This window comes from Aedes albopictus, chromosome 3 (assembly GCF_035046485.1).
Source record: "Aedes albopictus strain Foshan chromosome 3, AalbF5, whole genome shotgun sequence".
NCBI lineage: Eukaryota > Metazoa > Arthropoda > Insecta > Diptera > Culicidae > Aedes > Aedes albopictus.
The window spans coordinates 11,617,752-11,637,239 of NC_085138.1; the positions used below are offsets into that span (position 1 = coordinate 11,617,752).

Consider the following 19,488-nt stretch of genomic DNA (forward strand, 5'->3'; position numbering starts at 1 on the left):
CATGTAGAGCCGAACAAAACTTAAAATGTTACTTGGGTAGACATCTTTCCCATAATAAATATAAGCATATTGCGTGGTTTAAAAGCCAAAACACCATTAAACAGTCGTTATCTTGAGTTTGAAGCCTCCATTTTGGATTTTAGGCCGCCATCTTGGGTATGCTGGTTGCTATTTTTCGACACTGGACATCTTCCCCAGTATTTCGATTGCTCCGGACAATCACGGAGTATTAACTACGAATTGTGCGGTCATCTATGCTCATGCTCATGCTCTGGACATCTTCCCCATGCCAAATATACCCATTAACGTGTTTAAAAAAAATCGTTTGCTCCACACCGCTTGTTCGATTCGCAACCAGGTTCTAAGCCTTCTTCCAAAAACTGAGCTGATTTGGTTGAAAATAGAGGGTGCACAAGCCCGCCAAAGTTCATATAGGAAAACGACGTTTTTCATTCAATCGACCGTAGCATTTCCCCAAAAACTCTAGGGTGTTAGTTGACCTTTGGCACTCTTAAGCTACTTTATTAGCTACAACTTTGCCGAAGCCCGTATTCAAATTAGTTGTCGTTTTTTATCCAACTGGAGAAACTTAAACAGTGATCGTTCAGCTTCCCAGCAAGCAACATTGCAGCACATGGCACACATAAATCATGGCTTTTATGTTTCAAGGCAATTTGCAGTGATGCCCATCGTATATTTAGTGGAACCATCACGATCAAAGATTTTCATTCTGGATGATGGTTAGAACACTCGACTATCACGCCGAGGACATGGGATCGAATCCCACTCCCGACAAACTCACAAAAATGTAAGTTCTTCCTTCGGAAGGGAAGTAAGGGGCTGTCCATAAACCACGTGGTCATTTTTTGGGACTTTTCATAACCACCCAACCCCCCCCCCCCTCCCGCGTGGTCATTAGTCCATACAATTTTTTTTATTTGTCCATACAAAATGGCCATTGGTCGAACCTACGACTAGTAAATCTCATGAGTACAGATTAAAAAAATGGCCCTAACTCCGGAACGCCTTGACCGATCCGGACCATTTTCAACAGCAAACAATGCGGTAAACTTCCGGTTCAATTCGAGCTATAATCCGGAAAATCGGCCAATGAGAAGTGCCTTAAAAGTGAGTGAACTTTTTTGTACACAGACATACATACACACAGACATCATCTCAATTCGTCGATCTGAGTCGATTGGTATATATGACTTGACCCTCCGAACCTTCTATCGAAAATTCTTTTTTTAAGTGAACATGTAGCCTTTCAGTTCACTTTGGTGTACGAAAAAGGCAAAAAGTGTGGAAGAAGTCGTCGTATGCTTGTGTTAGTTAACAACACCTTCCATTGCTGTCGTGAATAGTTAGATGAAGCCCCCTGATACACTAAAACTCTAATTAACGCTCACTTTATTTGCGCCAAAATCATTTTGCGCTACCACCCATTTACGCACTGATGCCCAAATATCGCTCCCCCAATTTACACTCCTTTGGAGTAAATTGGGGTTCTAAGTATTCGGGAACAGCTAAAATGTGATACATATCCCGAGTAGAGTGAAATGGCAAATGCAGGGCAAATTTTGCCATTAAAATAATATGGTTAAATGATAAAAATTGTTATTAGTTTGTTTGAGACAACAAAAAAAAAACTAAATTTATGTGGCATAAACACTAAAGAATAACTTGGTGGAGCCTCGTAGCCGTGCGGTTAGGGTCACCAAGCTTATAATCGCACCATGCTATGGGATGAGGGTTCGATTCCCGCTTCGGGCGTTGAAACTTTTCGTGAGAATAGTTTCTTCCCCGTTTCCACTGGTGCATTCTCCGTTGTCCGTTGCCTAATGTTAAGTTTAAAACAGTCTGTACAGCCGAAAGCTGAAGACGTTGTCCGTGTCTTTTTTTTATTTTGCCATTGCTATAAAAAACTATAACAAAATTAATATTAAAATAATACCATATTTGGTAAATTACGTTATTGTATTGATATTATGGATGATTATGGTTATTTGGATATTATTACAACTTTTACAATGATAGGAATATTTGTTATTATTATGTTATTTATGACTTTTTCAGAATAACTCGCCAATTACAAGTTTCACAATGATAGTATGTTTTGTTATTTATGTGTCATCCTGAGCTATTCGAAAAAAAAAATAATAACAAATTTATATATGATGACGAAATATGTTATTCTGTAGTTATTGGTTTGTTATTCACCTCTATCCGGGATGTATTGCAGATAACATGACTAATTTGGACTATCACACCTTTTTGGTATGCCTAAAAAGCATGATAAAAGCGCACATTTCCCTCGTCACTCTCTGAAGTGCCCCTGAGGCCTTTTGAGATCTCCCTCAAATCCCCTGAAACATCCTGAAACTCTGGGATCCTCTGTAACTCCACCTGGCACTTTCTGAGAACATCTGCAACGTCTCTGAGCCCTCCTGGGGTCTCCTGGGGTCTCCCTAGGACCTCTTGGAACTCCCCCTGGACCCCTTTTATAACCCCTCTGGACTCCCTGAGAACCCCTGATATAACACTGACACTTCCTGAAAGTTCCGTAAAAATATTTCATTTCGTTGCCATACTTTCGGTTCTTGAGAAATGCGCGTTGCGCGTATCCATACATTGAAACCCACTGATATTTGCAACACATCTATATTGAAGATACTGCTTCATGAGATGACCAATACAAAAAACATGTTCACTTCTTCCTATCATTTCTGGTTCTTGCGAAATTCTTGTAACTCATGTACCCAGATTAGAAACCACTGAGGGTCTTTACAGCCACAGTTGTTAAGGCGTGGCTATCCAGCATGACCCCCGGTCCCCGGCTGATCCAGGAACTTTTTGTAAAGGAAATTACCTTGACCTTGGGCATATAGTATATTCGTGCCTGCCACACGATACACACATGCAAATTGGTCATTGGCAGAAGAAGATCTAAGTTAATAACCATGGATGTGCTCATGGAATCTGAGAAGCCAGTGGGGACGTTACGCTAAAAAGAAGAAGAATAACAAGTAGAAGAGTTTCGCAACACAAATATGTTGTAATCAGTGCACCCTGCGGCATGAATAAAAAAAGACATTTTTATTTCATCCTCATTTATGGTTTTTGAGAATTTCCCATGGTCCATACCCATGAATTGGAAACCTTTGAAATGGATCTGCATAAAAGATGCTGCTTCTTGAGATTAACAATCCGATAAACATTTACGCTTCTTTCTAGCACTTCAGGTGCTTCAGAAATTCCCCTGGTACGTGATGTCCTATTGGGAACCACTGGGCTATATTTAAGTAAGTTGAGCCCAACCCGGGAGCATCTTAACAGCTATCAATTTGTGTATTTAGTGCTAACGTAAGAACAATCACGACATTCACGAAACGCGACGCGAGACAAGACACGACACTTATGGTTCTTACAATTTTTAAACGATTGTAAGAACCATAAGTGTCGTGTCTTGTCTCGCGTCGCGTTTCGTGAATATCTTGACAGCTGCCGAACAACGTCAGCGTAATAAAAAAAAATGGTCCGGGTGGTATTGTCATATTCAAAGCGGCAAGCGCTACTGTTGAAAAGAATGAAGATTTGCATTCTTCATTACACGATTTGACAATTCTCAGGACACTTTGGCAGTTTTGCCTGAGTCGGGCAAAGAAGGCCTTGATTTTTGTTCTTGTTTCGCTCACACAATTTTCTTCGTGCAATGAATTGCCATTTCAAGCTACGGGGGTTTGACAGATGTTGAGCTTATTTTTGCACCATAGGGTCTGGGACCATTTGAGCAGGAGCACCTATTTATACTTGCTGCTATAACTCAGTCAATTTCAAACCAATTGATATGAAATTTTGTACATGGCGTATCTGACCGTATTACAAAAATCAAGACAATTGGCTGAAAATTGACTAAGCTACAGCAGCCAGTGCCTAAAATAGGTGCTCCTGCCCAAATGGTCCCCTACTATAGGTTAGGTTTTGCTGCAATCGTTTTGAATTGATTCCCAGTTCATACAAATTTTGGTATTTCCAAGGTACTCCTCCATTTTTTCTACATTTTTGATTAATTTTTGTCACTTATTCTACATATAAACACAGTCCCAGACGACGAATCGAACCGTGCAAAAACCATGCTGATCGGTTTATCCGTTTATGGGTTTAATGCCTCAAAACAAATTTAAAAAATAAAAATTAAAAAAAAAATAAAAATAAACAAAAACAAAACATTAAAAAAGTATTTTATACATAGTTTCAAATTTATATATGGATTTTTCCAGGAATTTTCCCAAAAAAATCAATAAACTATTCTAAATATTATATCAAGGTTGAAGTTTCTACCAGAAATTCTTCAGAAAGTTCTTCAGAAATTCCTCCTGGGATTTCTATAGAATTTGGGATTTCTTTCCTCTGAAGAAACCTTTAGAAGTACTCTGAGATTTCTACAGGATTTTTTACCGGAGATTTCTTTTGAAATGCATCCAGAAAATATTCCAGAAATTCCTGCTCAGATTCCTTCCAAAATGCTTTCAGGGACTCTTTGGAAAATATCTCCTCTTCTTCAGAATTTCAGAGATTTCTTCAAGAACTTAGCAAGGAATTTTTCAAATTTTCTTCCAAGTATTTTTTTTCGATGTTGCTCTACAAATTTCTTTAAAAACCCTGCAGATATTTTTTCGGAAATTCTTCCAGAGAGCTGTTCTCCACAAATTTTTGCAAAGAATATTTTAGGAATTGTTCCGTCCGAAATGTATCCTAGGATTCATTTAGAGATTGGTGCATGAATTGTTTTTAAACTCTGCCAGAATTGTTTTCAGAAGTTCTCCCAGAAATTATAAAAAAAAATCATTAGACAAATTAATGAAGTCTCTGAATGAACTCCTAAAGATTTTCCTGTAATGATTATCTCAAGGTGTATGTTCGAGCGTGGATCGAGCGTGGAGCTCTATTGCCGGCCACCGGAGGTTTTTCTTGCCCGCTGTTGCAACAGCGGCGCTCCATATCACGGGAACGTTGGAATTCCCCACTAGGATCACTTCTTCGATCCTTATAGCACAACTCTAGGCACTATTCACAGCTTCGGCACGCTTCACGGTACCAGTTCCCACCTTGTCACAGTGCATTCACGCACGCACGAGCGTTTCACGATCGACGGGTTGATTATTGCCAACTTTGGCCACTACCGCAGATACGATTCGGATAGAGAGAGAGGAATTCGGTGGATGGGGTTTGCACTGCACTACTTGATTTTATTGCGCGAGGACGGGATGAAAATGATAGAACACGCTACCGATCGCTTTGGGTGACTATATTGTACTGTCTATTGCTGGGTTAGGAATGGTGTTACGTAACAATTCTTGTGTTCTTCTTCGTGGATGGGAATGGGCTTAGATTCATATGGGTACAGTGCTATGTTGAAATATGGTGACGGTTACAATGCAGTGTGTTTTGTGATGATTGTCTAGTTCAAATGTGTTGACTTAATTCTAACTATTTACAACTAAAACTATTTACAAAATTCAAACTATTTACAAATTTACATTGAACAGCGTACTGATCAGTGTATCAAAAAAAAACCTGGTATTGAGGATGGATTGCTGCACAAACTTTCCTGGAGCAATTAATTTAGGTATCTCATGGATGAATGCCTGGGAGAATACCTGAAGAAATTTCTTATGATGTCTTCTTGATTCCCATAGAAAAAAGAACTGCTGGAGGGACTCTGAAAGTTTTTCCAAGAAAAACTACTTGAGAAATGAAGGGATTCATGGATAAATTTCCGAAGGAATCTCTTAACCCGTAGGCTACGGGGCTTACAACAAAATTTCAAACCACTGTCTCACATCAATATTTTTCAATGAAATTTTGAGATTCACTCCATTATCAGTCGTAGTTTCAATTATGCTGGGAGCCTCAAAAATTGGAGCCAAAGGAGGACAGTTTTATTCCGGTGAACGTCTGGGTCAGTAGGGATGAAAATTGCATAACCTTCCTTTTAGCAAGGCCTCATTAGTTGGAATTTAAATGATTTCATTTGAAAAGTAGTAATTTCCATGAATAATTGTAAAGTACGTCAGACCAGGGGGTTAAGAAGTGTATAAGTGGTGTAGAAATGTTTCAAGACCTTCAAAACATTTTCAATTTTGAGTCTAATTTCTATGCGCTTGATAAAGATTTCAAGGCAAGCAAGGAGTAGATTTCTTGTCCAAAGCTAGGTCTTAAACATATTGAATTTAACTATAAGTGAAACTTGATGGTTACATACTGTTTTTGTATGAAAAGTCATGTTTTTCACGAAGATCAGACGATTTTGAAAGAAATTGTCAACATTCAGGCGTTCAATTCTGCTCCTTCTGTAATAAAAATTCTGCAGAAACGAAAAGCTAGATGAATTCATTAGATATCCAATAAAGATATACTTGAAAAAAAAAAATGTATTTTTGGATAGAATCTTTAAAAGATAAAAACAAATTTTCTAAATAATATCTGAGATAATCTATTAATATGTGGAGTAATACCTGAGGGCATATCTTAAGGATGCTCTTAAACCCGTGGACTTCGCGTAAGTGTCTCTACTGACGAGTCCGCCACACCTCCTTTTGGCCCTTCATACGACGCTATGTTGAATTTAAAGTGGTAATGAAATTAATCTTTACTGTCAAGTGGAACTGCATGCAGAGCAATACTCAAGCTAGGATGGTGGCAACCTACATACATGATACATACATACAAAATCTGAAGGAATATCTAGAAAAATTCAAACCATACTTTTTGCAAGAATTACTGGAAAATTTCTGAATATATGAAAGAAAACCTCAGAGAAATTTCTGAAAGAATCTTCGAATCTTAGAGATATTTTTTTTTCCTGGAATTGCACTTATTGCGGATGTGAGAGGTGCTGGCGAAAGCCGATTCTTTCAGCAGAAAGGAAAACGATTGAATTTTCCTACGATCAGCTACAAAGCTATAAAAATTGTATTTATTGGTTAATTTTAATTATTCTACCTATCGTCTTACTCACAAATTCGGTGACCAAATACGGGAAACGAATTCGTTTCATCATTTCACCTCCGCACTACAGCTGTGGGTTTGAGTTACTGATCATGAACTATTATTCTAGGCCTTACATGTAGACATTGGTTTGCTTAGGGGTGCGCAAGATATATTTTAATATTGTTAAAACAAGGTTCAAATTTGGCCTGCGCCGCTATGCGCACAGCACTTTTTGCAGAATCTGCTGGAGAAACTCCTGAAGAAATTCCAAAAAGAATTCTGGAGAAATCCTTAAAAGAAATTCCTGGAGCAGATACTGATAAAATTCCAATAGGAATCACTTCAGAAATATGTGTAAAAACATATAAAGGAATACATGCACCAACTTCTGTAGCAACAATCCGCGGATTTGAGACTTTTTTGAGATTTTTTTTATAATTCCTTAAGATGACTCATATAATTCTAAAAAAAATCCCAAAAGAATCTCTGGAGGAATCCCTGGAGAAATTGTCAATGAAATACATGGGCAGGAATGCATTCAAAAGAATAGTTTTGAAGCGGGGATGTCAGATGATTTTTTTTGAAAAATCTGCATCACTCTTTTAAATAATCTGTATCTCATAAATAATTTTGGAGAAAAATCTGTATCTTATAGGTACAAAATTAAAATGGCCCCTCTATCTTGAAAATCTGTATTTCATATAAAACGAAATCTGTATGGAAGCTTAAAAACCTGTCTAAAATAGATAAATCGGTATATATGGCATCCCTGCTTTGAAGGAATCCTTGCTGAAATCATTATAGGAATTTCTGCAAAAACCTCAAAAGTTTCGTGAAAATTTTGAAAAAAAATAACCGAAAGAATCTCTGAAGGAAGTTTTGGCGGTGTCTCCGAAGATTCTGAGAAAAATTTAAAGAAGTACATGGGAAAGAATACATTCCGAAAGAACTCTCAGCGAAATCTTAAGAAAAAACCTTGCGGAACTTATAGAGAAAATCCTTCAAGAATGCAGCTTTCGCAATAATTAAAGTTTCTCCGAAATAATGTTTCATTATGAGCACAATATTGAAGTTATTTCCATTGGGGCAGACCAGCAGTGTGGTTACTGACATTTGAAAACCTTGAGTAACCAGCCCTGATTATAACAAGGAATAGATTTGAATAAATTCCCCCACATTCACGGATTAGAAATTCAAACATTATCGGTTCGGAAAAGTTTGTTCAATTCGCAGCGGACGAGCGGAACGGGAGGAAACGACAACATTCTGCGCTGGTTTGACTTTATCGTCACTATGCCTTGGTTCGGAAGCCGTATGTGCATTACGATGTGCACGTACCGACCGACTTCCTCTGAAGGAATGCAACTCTACTCCTACTGGGGCTGAAAATAAATACGGTTGTTCGGTGGGAAGACGGAAGGGGGCAACCAAATAGTTTTAGATCATCTTAATGCGATCATCAATTCGAGAGTGATTTGAAACGCGGCAGGGGAAAGGGGTGGTTTGTCTGCTTGTTTTGAGGTTGAAGGCAGATTGCAGTTGAAGTGTTAGAGAGGAAAATTGCACCCTGGGAACTGCTACTGCTAGCCTTCGGTTCGGAGCAGAACGCAAACCACAGTGTACAAAGTGTGTCTTTGGGGTGTGGTGTGGTGTGGTAAATGGTAATTTCTGGAGAGAAGTTTTGCGATCCAAAAGTGATTCCCAGTTTGCCATACCGGAAATTGCACACACACACACACACAGTTTTGGCAGGGGATAAAGTTTCCCAAAAGACGCATTTGGTGCGGTGGGAGTTTCCTAACGATTGCAAATGAACACAAGAGTATCATTATAACATGTAGGGGAACTTTGTTTTGAGTTCATAGATCATAATTTCCTCATGCATTATTCTCATGGTGCACAAGGATGCATAGATTGGTGCATCGTACTGAATCTTAGAACACACAACTAACTTTTTTCAACAGTTATTTTGAACAAATTGCAGATAGTCAAGGTCTATGACTAACCAACAACAACAACAGGAACCCCCGAATATTCAGTATGCTTTCTACTCGATAGCCATTAAAGCACTTGCAAATTCGAAGAACATGATTTCTAACGTGTGGTCAATCTGGAACATACTCCTCTAGGAATCCTGTGGGTTCTGTGAAACCATAAATAGCTATTCATTGATTTCGATGGAAGCCATAATTATGGCAATCAAACTTAATGAATTTTCTACAGAAAATATTTTTTGTGATTGTGTTTTCATCATGATTTTAAGTGAGACGTCTGTTTGTGTTTGGTGTTACTATTGGCCATATCCGCGGCTAGCTCGCAGTGCCCAAAACCTTGAATTAACAATCATATTTAGTTCGCATATGCATTTCCAACGGTTCTCGTAAAACATCAGCCACCAATGCCGACGGGTGCCACTACTGCAACTGCTACTGCTGCCTGCACTCAGGACCCCGGGGCTGACGCTGAGGCTTCCGAATGAATGAATGGCGAGGACGTGCGAATGAACCAGTCGGTGCAGATCCACATACGGTGCATTTGCTACAATAGTGGATACCTAGCTATAGGTAGATGAGGTACATCATCCACTCCACACCTTCTGCCATCCGGCACAACCAACGGCATCATCATCATCATCAGCAACCAACCAACCATCACCCGAAGTGGCTGCGAACGCATTTCCGTTCCTGCTCGGAAACGTAGTGGGTAATAATGCCAGTTCCTGACCATCATCAGACCCATTGCTCAAGGGGCTATCCCCTTCGGATGGGGTGTGGGATGGGATGGGCCAATTCAATAGGCCGTCCATCCAGAGGAGAGTGGTGGCTCGCTTTCCGTTCGAGCTCAGTACGATGCAGCTTTTTGAATGCGCCTGGAAGCGACTCGGGTGTGAGTTTCACAATGCATGTAATCCACGAGCGACGGCGACGACGACGACGATGGCCAGGAAGAGAGCTTCTTCTCTGTGAGCTACCAACCAGTGTGAATTATCATCATTACGACATCCGCAATGCCGGAAGGGTTATTGAATAAATAAGGACGGTGGCCGTACAGAGGTCTAACTAAGCTAAAACCACCATAGGTGCTCGATTACGGTATGAGATGCAGTGAATTCTGTTTGCGTGTTCATATGCAGGCGCAGATGCAGTGCAACTCTTCGAGAAGTGATAGCTCTTGGAAGTTTACGCTTGGGTCTACTAGGTGAGCTGTCAGGGTTGGATGCTAGTAATCTTCATTGTATAGCACCTTAGCATAACAGCAGTGTACCGATGCGTAGCTGTATAAAATCTTGCATTTATATCTTCAAAAGTGCCCAGGTCCATTTCTAACCAAATCTTCCTACCATGCTCTGGTTTTAGCACGAGGAAAGCTAACCAATGGCTGAAAATCTCCATAATCAAGGTAAAAAATAATAAAGATAACTTTCAGTCACAGAAAAGCGTTTATTTCTTTAGAACATTTTAACGTTTCGGGTTGCAAAACAGTGAGTTGATAAGGATAGCGTTCAACATAGCTCTGGTCCTCCCAAGTCCCTGGCTCATGCTTTCACGGGTTAATCAATGACAAAAACTGCCAGCTAAGAGTGTATGGTCGCAGACCACGCGAATTTCTCTAGAACCGAAAGAGTGAGAACGAAATGAAATTATTTTCGGGACTTTCAGGTGGTTTCGGGGATTCTCAGGGGGTCCCCTGAGGCCTCAGTGGCATTTCAGGGGTTCTCAGGGAGTTCCAAGCAAAGTTCCAGGGGGTATTGGAAGTGTTTTGAGGGGTCTCCGTGTAATTCAAGGAGATCCCAGGGAGTTCCATGGTGGTCTAAGGACCATTTAAGGGGTTCTCATGTGATTCAACGGGAACTCCAGGGATCTCAGGGGGCGTTTCAGGAGTTTCTGTGGTTCTCAAGGGTTTCTCAAGAGGTTTCCAGGGGGAGCTCCAGGAGGTCCCAGAGTCATTTCAGGAAGTATCAGGGGATCTCAGAGGAGTTTCAGAGGCTCTCAGGGGGTTTGATGGAAGCCTCAAGAGGCCTCATGGGCGCGACGAAGGGCATCTGAGTGGTCAAAATTTGGTCTATGTGGTTTATGAACAGACCCATTCTAGATTACTATATGCCAAATAGACCGTTAACTCAGTTTGAGAACCAATAGGTTTTAAAAACACCCCTTTTTAATAAGTCGTGATCCTTGAGGACTCCTAAAATTTTCAACTTTTGAGAAATTATCATGGCTCGTGACCCTAGATGAAAACCCCTCTGGAAATTTTTCCCGACTCCCTGGGCATAGTGTATCATTGCGCTTGCCTTTCAATATATCAATTCATGCGTTGGCTGGCAAAGATAGAGGATTGATAACTGTGGAAGTGCTCAAAGAACACGAAGTTGGAGAGAGGCAAGAAGAAGAAGAAGAAGATTTCGGACTTGGTCCCAGTTTGTTCTGAGAGCTCTCTTGTCCACTGGAAGCTGTGCTAAGCAGCATGAAATGATTGGGTGTAATTGTTTCACCATCCTCGTATTCCAGCGGCACGTCGGTTATCGGACGGGAGTTAACCATGGACTCCACCTCATTGAGTGCACCGATGACCGCCGCCTAGAGTTCGTAACGTGGTATTGGTGTAGACAACGGCTTTTGTGGCGCATGCTTTCCAGATCTTCAATCCGAAAGTAAACGACGCAAGAATAGAGGCTGTCTCACTGGCATCCAAAGACACATGAAGTTATACACTTCGTAGACTACCGGCACTGTAGTTTGGAGAGTAGCACCGTGTAAGTTTCAGCTGAAGCAGCTGTTGAAGAGAAGAATTCACCGCTGCTAAGATTCATAAAGTTTCTTGGGAACTGGATCATCTCATCCAATTTTGGTCCGCCAAATTTTTTGCACTAGGCATTTTCCATGGATTACGAATACTGCAATCCCAGGGGGTCAAAACGCTCATGACGATCCGTAGAACTAGCTGTCTGGTTGACACACTCGTGCCTCCGATCAGCGATTTGTTGTCGCTCCAGAAATTAACAGCAAAAGTGAAAGAATCCTACTCCGGTGTCCAACTCAAGCCGAGTACCCTTTAAATCCCCGATTCTTTGCCAACTGCAAAGCTCTTCGTAATTTGCTGGCCAGGATCCCCGACTCGTTGTACAACCAACTCCGATTTTGGCAGCCAATTCCGGAATCCTCAGAGTCTAGATTGGCTAGATAGTCATCAAAGTAAATAATAACACTCTATGATGGTAACCGTAGCCTCTGGATATTGACCGCCCCACTCGTCAGCGTTTCTGTTTATGACGTATTGGTCCGACAATGACGAGCAGGTGGACACGCAGGTTTCCTCTTCCAAAACCGTCTTCATTTCACGTTTCACCAGGTTCGTTTCGCCATAAATATCTTTGGCCTTGACGATCTTGGATCTGATGAAACATCTTCCTGATGTCACTTGCTATGGCGATTTTCCGTTGCCGGAAACGAAACAGCACGGTTCGGGATTATCACAAACCCTAAGGGCAAATACCACACCCGTCGAAGGTCACTACTATTCACCTCCTTCTTGGTTAATTCGTGCGCATATTCTTGCATTCGAAATCCTTGATTTTCTGCTTCATGTTGTTATACAGCTCGGAGTACCTACCATTTCGCCGTTCCAAACATTGGAGACGCTGTTCTGCCATAGCTGCCATATCCGGGAACTCAATATAGTCATTCCTCCATAGAAGACTGGTCTGGAATCTTCCAGATGGCATTCGGATGGTCCCCTAGTAACATTTTTAAGTCAAAATACTTCTAAGAGATTCTTTGAACCATCATTAAACCAAAATATAAGGTATTAGGTTTTATGACGGCTGTCAAAACCTCTACAAGACTAATTGGCTATCAAAATTTCACTTGGGTCGTTTTCTCCATAATTACACGAGTCCTGCGGTCGTCCTCTGCTTCGATCCTCATGGCAACTGCGACGCCGATCGAGAAGAACTCCTTGACCGTTTCATGAAGATCTACGTCTCCATGTGGACATGTTCAGGCTCCACTTGAAACAAATAATTAAAGCTCTCTGGTTTGTTTATGCGCATCGTGCCTGGTTTCCACCCACCTCCAAGCGGATGTTTCACTGACAACCGTTCCTGAAACCTATTGACGAACATTAAGATGATCCGATAATGTATAATCATTAATTGTTCCAAGGCGCGATATCATGATTTTAGATTTTAGCATGTGATTGTACAACATCTTTTGTAGAACTGTTAACTAAATTTATTCTATATTGACGGGAATCTCACTGATAACTGCTCAATTCATTATATGTAAACAATAGACTATAAGGACAAACTGTGCAAAATTAGGTTGATTTTGGAGAAGAAGGAAAAAAGTTACGTTAGTTTGAAAATGGCACAATAATTATCGACTCACCCTTTAGTAAGTTGGCGTTGTCTACGCCAATTAGAATATGCGGCACTTCATAAGCATTTCAGGATGCTTCAGAGCATTTTCAGCAGGTCTTAGAGGATCTTAGTGGGGTTTTTGGAGGCATTTAAGGAAGTTTGAGAGGATTTTTAGAAAACGCTTCAAATAAATCATTGAAATGTCTCTAACAGCCCTCTTGAACGTCCTTAAAAGGCTCTTGAGACACCATGGAATCGTCCTTAGATCCCCTTTCAACCCCGTTTCAACCCCTGAACCCCCTCCCACCCCCTTAATATTATTGAATGGCCTTTAATAGTTATTTATGTGACGTGTTGCAAAAAGTTGATTTTTTCAGCACGAGTCGTACATTTATCCAACGAGGCTTGCCGAGATCGATAAATACGAAGAGTGCTAAAAAAATAGAGTTTTGCAACAAGTTCCATACAAAGTTTTATGCAATGATTTTTTCATAATGCAACTCATTTGAGTTGCATAATGTTCATAATGCAACTCAAATGAGTTGCACTATGAACATTAATTAACTTTGTTCATTATGCAACTCATTTCAGTTGCATTATGAACCAGTACGAAAAAGTTGATACCAAAATGAGTTATATGAAATAGAAATTATGATACTGAATTGCATAAAATCCTTTTAATTGCATAAAGACGCAAAAACATCCTGATGGAACGCCCTTAAAAGGCACCCCATATTACTTGAAACAACCCCCTGAAACGCCCCTGAAGGTCCTCCTCTTCTATCAAAATTGGCTATCAAAATTGGCAAAACGACATGTTTTTTTTTATTCAACGAAAATGACAATTATAACATATACATTAGACTGGGTCAACAAAGTCGATTTTTCGGAACAAAGCTTTTTCGATTCCTTTTAGCGTCCAAAACAACTGTGTAAAATTTGGGAGCGATTGGTTGCTTCCCCGTATTCCGCATTGTGATTGAAATTTGTATGGAATTTGGTATGGGAAAACGTGTTTTTTTTTGCATTTTTCTCATAAATTGAAATTTTTCATCTAAAACGGTCTAACTAATGACGTTGAAGTATATAGCCTAGGATATGCCGAAAAACTTTGCCGAAGAACGCAGAGTGGTCCGACACTTGTGAAAAAAGGTTTTAACGCACAGATTGCCCGGTAGTGCTTAACAGTTAACATGTAAAGCAGTACTTCCCAAACTGTGCGCCGCGGCGCCCTGGTGCGCCGTGAACATTTCTCATGTGCGCCGTAGGGTATTGAGCAAGAACAAACATCAAACGCTTATTATTGATGGTGGAACATCTTTTTTGATGTTTTAGTTTTGTTAAGTAAAACTAGTGTCGCCTCACACCAAAGTTTTGCCTTTCTGAGGAAGACTCCGGAAGAAAGTCAACCAAATGGGTTTCCCATTTTTCAAATTTTCTATTAAGAAGTGGATATTATAAAGTCTTCGAATGTTTTCCGAAAATTCTGACATCCTCGTGAAAGTTTTAGATTTTTTTTCCAAATTTTTGTTTTTTTTTTCATTTGCAGAGTTATGAAAATTCAGTGGAGATGAAAAAGGCTCGGGCTGAAAATCCCCCTAATAAAGCTAATTATAATAATAATATTCTTAGTTTTCGATTTTATCAATAGCTTGTAGTTTATAGTAAATATTTCAAGGAACTTTTTGGAAGTTCATTTCAGAAAAGGTTCTGCCAATCTACCAGTCTTCGTGCTGTCTCAAACGTTTTGGGACTACATTTTTACTTGCATCACTATCGCATGTTCTGTCTTTATTATTGACATTTTCAGCCCTAGATTGGCCTATCTCCTTATCTTGAAAAAGTGCGGCAGTTTATGTGTCGACTTCGTGCATGGTTCTGATAACCCCATTTTTAGAGTAGTGTACCACTTGCACGAATACGAAATAATGACTCATCACCGTAACTGTCAGCCGTCCTGAGGGTTCTAAATAATTCATTTTTCCTCGAATTGAGTATACTAAATACTTTATTTAACCAATTTTATAAAATTACATTGCAATCCTTCAGAAGTTTAAAATGTTTGTAAAGTTCTGTGAATTTTGAAGCACTTTTCCTTTAAAATCATTTTAGGAACCTGTTTTTTTGGATTGTGGAAAAACGTGATATTTGTGTTTAAAGTCTCTATAATAAAGACAAAAAAAAATAAAAATAAAAATAAAAACATTTGTGTTTGAAATTTTGAACTGAAAATGTTGAAATCATTTAAATTCATTGTAAAAAGTTGTTAGTGCGCCGCGACATTTTTGAAAATTTCAAAAGGCGCCGCGGTTGCTAAAAGTTTGGGAACCTCTGGTAAAGAAATAACATCAATAATAAAATCTAAATTATTGGCCTAAGTTACCAGGTGAATAACTTTTTTCACAACCATAGGATCACTTTTCGGTCCTTGGCAAAGTTTTTCGGCATATCTTAGGCTATACTTTAACGTCATAAGTTGCATGGTATAAGACAAAAGAATTCAACTAATGAGTAAAATGCAAAAAAGTACGTTTCCCATACTAACTTCCATACCAATTTCAATCAAAATGCGGAATAAGGAGACTCAACCAAACGCTCCCAAATTTCGCACAGTTGTTTTGGACGCTAATATAAATTACAGAAGCTTTGTTCCGGGTTGATACGATTAAATTTGAAGTTTCTACATACAACGTTGACCCACTTTAATATACACAAACTGAAAACTATTGGCTCTCCCGGTGTTAAAGCATAACTGAGCCGTGAGTCGACTTGTTTTTTTTATAGGTTTATTTTTTATTTATTATTTTTTTTAATTTTTTTCTTTTAAGCTAAAATAATAATGAGATTCTCTGAATTCGATCTACAGTTGTCTTCGGGATGTGCGTTGACCAGGTTTTCTGCAAATGTGGATTACAGTTTTAGATGATCAAATTCTAATATTATTTTCCGAAATAAACACGTGGATCAGTTGAAGCATTTTGAAGTCCTTGCACCCCAAAATGTCTCTTATTGTTGGGTGTTCATTTTTTCCTATGTTTCGTAAATCTTTTTTGAGATTCTCTTTTTTTTTCAGCGCACCGTTCGCAGGACCATAACACGAGATCGAAACCTTTATATGAAACTCCACACTGACATATATTAGAATCAGTTAGGTTTATACGATACAGATGGCTCTTTCAGTTATAGTGAATAGAAATTATTCTTAAGGACGTTTTAATAAACATTCTGTTTCCAAGTTCTTGAACCAAATTCCTAACAAAGATGAAGAATGAAAAATAACACTAGTGACAGGTGGCTTTTTCTTTCATATCAAATATGATCCGTGGTTATGGTTATGTTTCTTTTTGAAATTTCATGCATATATCATTATATTTGGAACATTTTTCTCGGAATACTGCACGGATTGCCTACTCTCGTCAACGTCCGCTTGCACTCCTTTCGTATCTCGTCCCACCCGTGGCTGTATCCTTGAATAAACGGACAATGTGTTGCGGAACCAGCCCTGACTTGCCGCCCCCTTGGACGATAAGCTGCCGACATTGGGCTTCTGCGTACTGAGCCGCTGATTATTTATCAGAAAACGCTGCGAGCTGGATTCCGTAATTGACGTCGTTGATCCGGAGTCAATGGATGCCGCGGCAACGTCACCGGTCAATCGCACTGTTCAATGGGAAATAAAAATGAAAAGGTTATCAGCCGCTGGCTGGCTGGACGTACTGATTCAGGCGGTATTTTCGTTTTACCGAGCACAATGATGAGCAGAGTTTCGCCGATAAGCTGCATTCTTGATTCGATTAACTGCGCGAGGCTGCAAACACTCCCTCTGCCAGTAGTGGATGGAGAGACTTGCCTCTGAAAACAGCAATATTGAGCCTAGTCGGTTGCGGTGGCGCGCAGTCATATTTATACGATCATGATCCGATTGCAGCAGCAGCAGTCGGTAATGAGGTTGATATGCTTCCTTCGAGGCGACTCAAGCGGGATTAAGTCACTTGAATCCAGTTTGTTTTAATCATAACAACATAGTTCCCATTTCTCTGGAAGATAAGGTTAATGCTATCAGCTATAGTAGTTGAGTTTGGCGTGGTTGGGATAACCAAATGTAGAGGTTCTCAACCTGTGTCAAAACCACAACGGAAATCATGTAGAAGTGGTCAATCCAATAAACTTTTGCAGAATCAGCGATAACAAAAAAATAGAAATATATGAAAACATAAAATAGTTCTTACTTTTTCAGGAGGCCTATAAAACCTACTCTCTCTTAAACACTCCATGTATACATTTCCGTTCATCATCGATTTTCCGATGTTTAACAACATCCGTAAAATGAAATTCCTGTTATTCTTAGTTCACTACAGAGTTGTAAACAAAATAAAAAAAAATAAAAATACGTGTTTGAGTAAAATGTAAGAACCGAATCAGATTCTATAATGTTGATAATAAAAAAAAAAATCCCATGTCTAACACAGCAGTGATTCTTCAATCAAAATTTGGTAAATACTGATCTTCTACGCGTTAGAACTTCTATGTGTTGATTGCTCCACGGGAATTCTTTTGTAATCTAGTTTCAAATCGTCACATTTGAATATAAAACTTCAGAGATGAAACACATGCCATCACATACATTCCCCGAACATGCAACTAAAAGCAAGCATTTACATTGCAATCTCTACGACCCATTCTCACCCATCCATCTTATTTCCGAGCTAAACCTCACGAGCGCACGCGATTTCGGCATGAAATCCCTATAAAGATAACCTCTCCTTGAAACACATAAAATGTGTATAAATTTCGCCACACCACTCTCTACCTTTACCGAGAAGGCGGAGACCACCCCACACAGATCGACCGCCAAAAAACGGAAAATGAAACCATAAGAGTTGTGAGGTGAACTCAAAGCTCATTTCCTCGCTCCGTTTGTCGTCGTTGGTTTGTCGGGGCATGGGTTGATATGGAGCGCAAGACGAACGGAAAAAAATACCACCAACGACGGTGTTCTTCTAACCCATAGAGTAGAAACAGTGCAGTTCAGTGTCGCCACCAACTTCAACGATGCCACATAAAGCGTTGAGCGGGGGAAGGCAGCTGCTGGCTCAATTTGTTTTCAAGCGATAATTTCTGTTTCGCGTTTTAAAAATGCAAATAAGCACAAGGGAACAAAGCTTGACAAAAATGAAAAAAAAATACAGAAGATCGGATATTATTAAAAAAAGAAAAAATACATTATGAAAAAAGAAAGTATAGAAAATTAAAAATAAAAAAGTAATTTGAATTCAGAAAAGATTAAAATATAAGACAAAAAGTAGGTGACAGAATTCAGAAGTCAGAAGACTAAAGATATAATCTTGATTTTAAATATAAGATTTAAAATAGAAGATAAAATACTGGAGATAGAAAACAAAAAGTAGGAAAAAAAGAAAATAAAAGAAAATAAACATAAAAAAACTGAAAATTAAAAAAAAAAAAAAAACGAACAAATCCATTTTGACATGGATGCAAGACAACTTTTTCAGAGAAGTAGCTGTCTAAAATTTCCAGTTACGTAGACATGTGAACAAAATTTATAAAAGGCACACAAGTAGGGCCCGCAAGATTAGTTCATTACCGAAAGTTGCGAAGGAGCCAAATCTGGTTAACATTAAAAAAGAATCCATGAATATAAAATAGCCTCCACACACGTTTACCACATACTCTTTTGAATGCTCAAGTGAAAGTGACACACGGTCGGTCGGTAGCATGGGTGAGAGGCGAGGCTCGTTCTTTTTTCCACTACTATCCGACAGAGGAGTACCGAGGCCGTCCCACGACATACAGAGAGTAAGCGGCATAAAGGGATAAACGCACCTAAATCAGATCAACGTCAAGTATGCCACAGCCAGGCCAGGAGTACGCCGTTTTTTAGGCTCATGTAGTATATGTACAGAGCCCGGTAGAAAAAGATGGCTATGATGTGAACAATTCGCTTATTCTGAAAATTTATGTGGCGGATTTTTTTGAAAAAAATTTTGAGTTCTACCGCAACTATCAAAGTCCTATCGCAGCCATGAAAACCATCTTATCATTGAAACTGAAGGCCAAATCAAAGTATGCTTGCAATGCGAATTGCACTGAAAACCAACAACAAGCAATGATCATCG

General features: G+C 39.4%; 1 protein-coding gene across 1 annotated transcript; it reads right to left on the minus strand.

Annotated features, from left to right (window-relative positions):
* Positions 1-16,697: 16,697 nt before the first annotated feature.
* On the minus strand, positions 16,698-17,342 carry LOC109421670 (uncharacterized). The gene is made up of 2 exons (XM_019696199.3): positions 17,095-17,342; positions 16,698-17,011 (listed from the first exon to the last, which is right to left on the minus strand). The coding sequence occupies exons 1-2, from the start codon at positions 17,132-17,134 to the stop codon at positions 16,704-16,706; spliced, it is 348 nt and encodes a 115-aa protein (XP_019551744.3). The 5' UTR covers positions 17,135-17,342; the 3' UTR covers positions 16,698-16,703.
* Between the last annotated feature and the right edge of the window lie 2,146 nt (positions 17,343-19,488).

What these genes read in the sequence shown, in the direction of transcription:
- LOC109421670 (XM_019696199.3), bottom strand. Translation starts at nt 17,134, where the DNA reads ATGCAGCTTATCGGCGAAACTCTGCTCATCATTGTGCTCG. An exon ending in TCTGCTCATCATTGTGCTCG is followed by an intron (nt 17,012 to 17,094) that starts GTAAAACGAAAA and finishes CCCATTGAACAG; the next exon opens with TGCGATTGACCGGTGACGTT.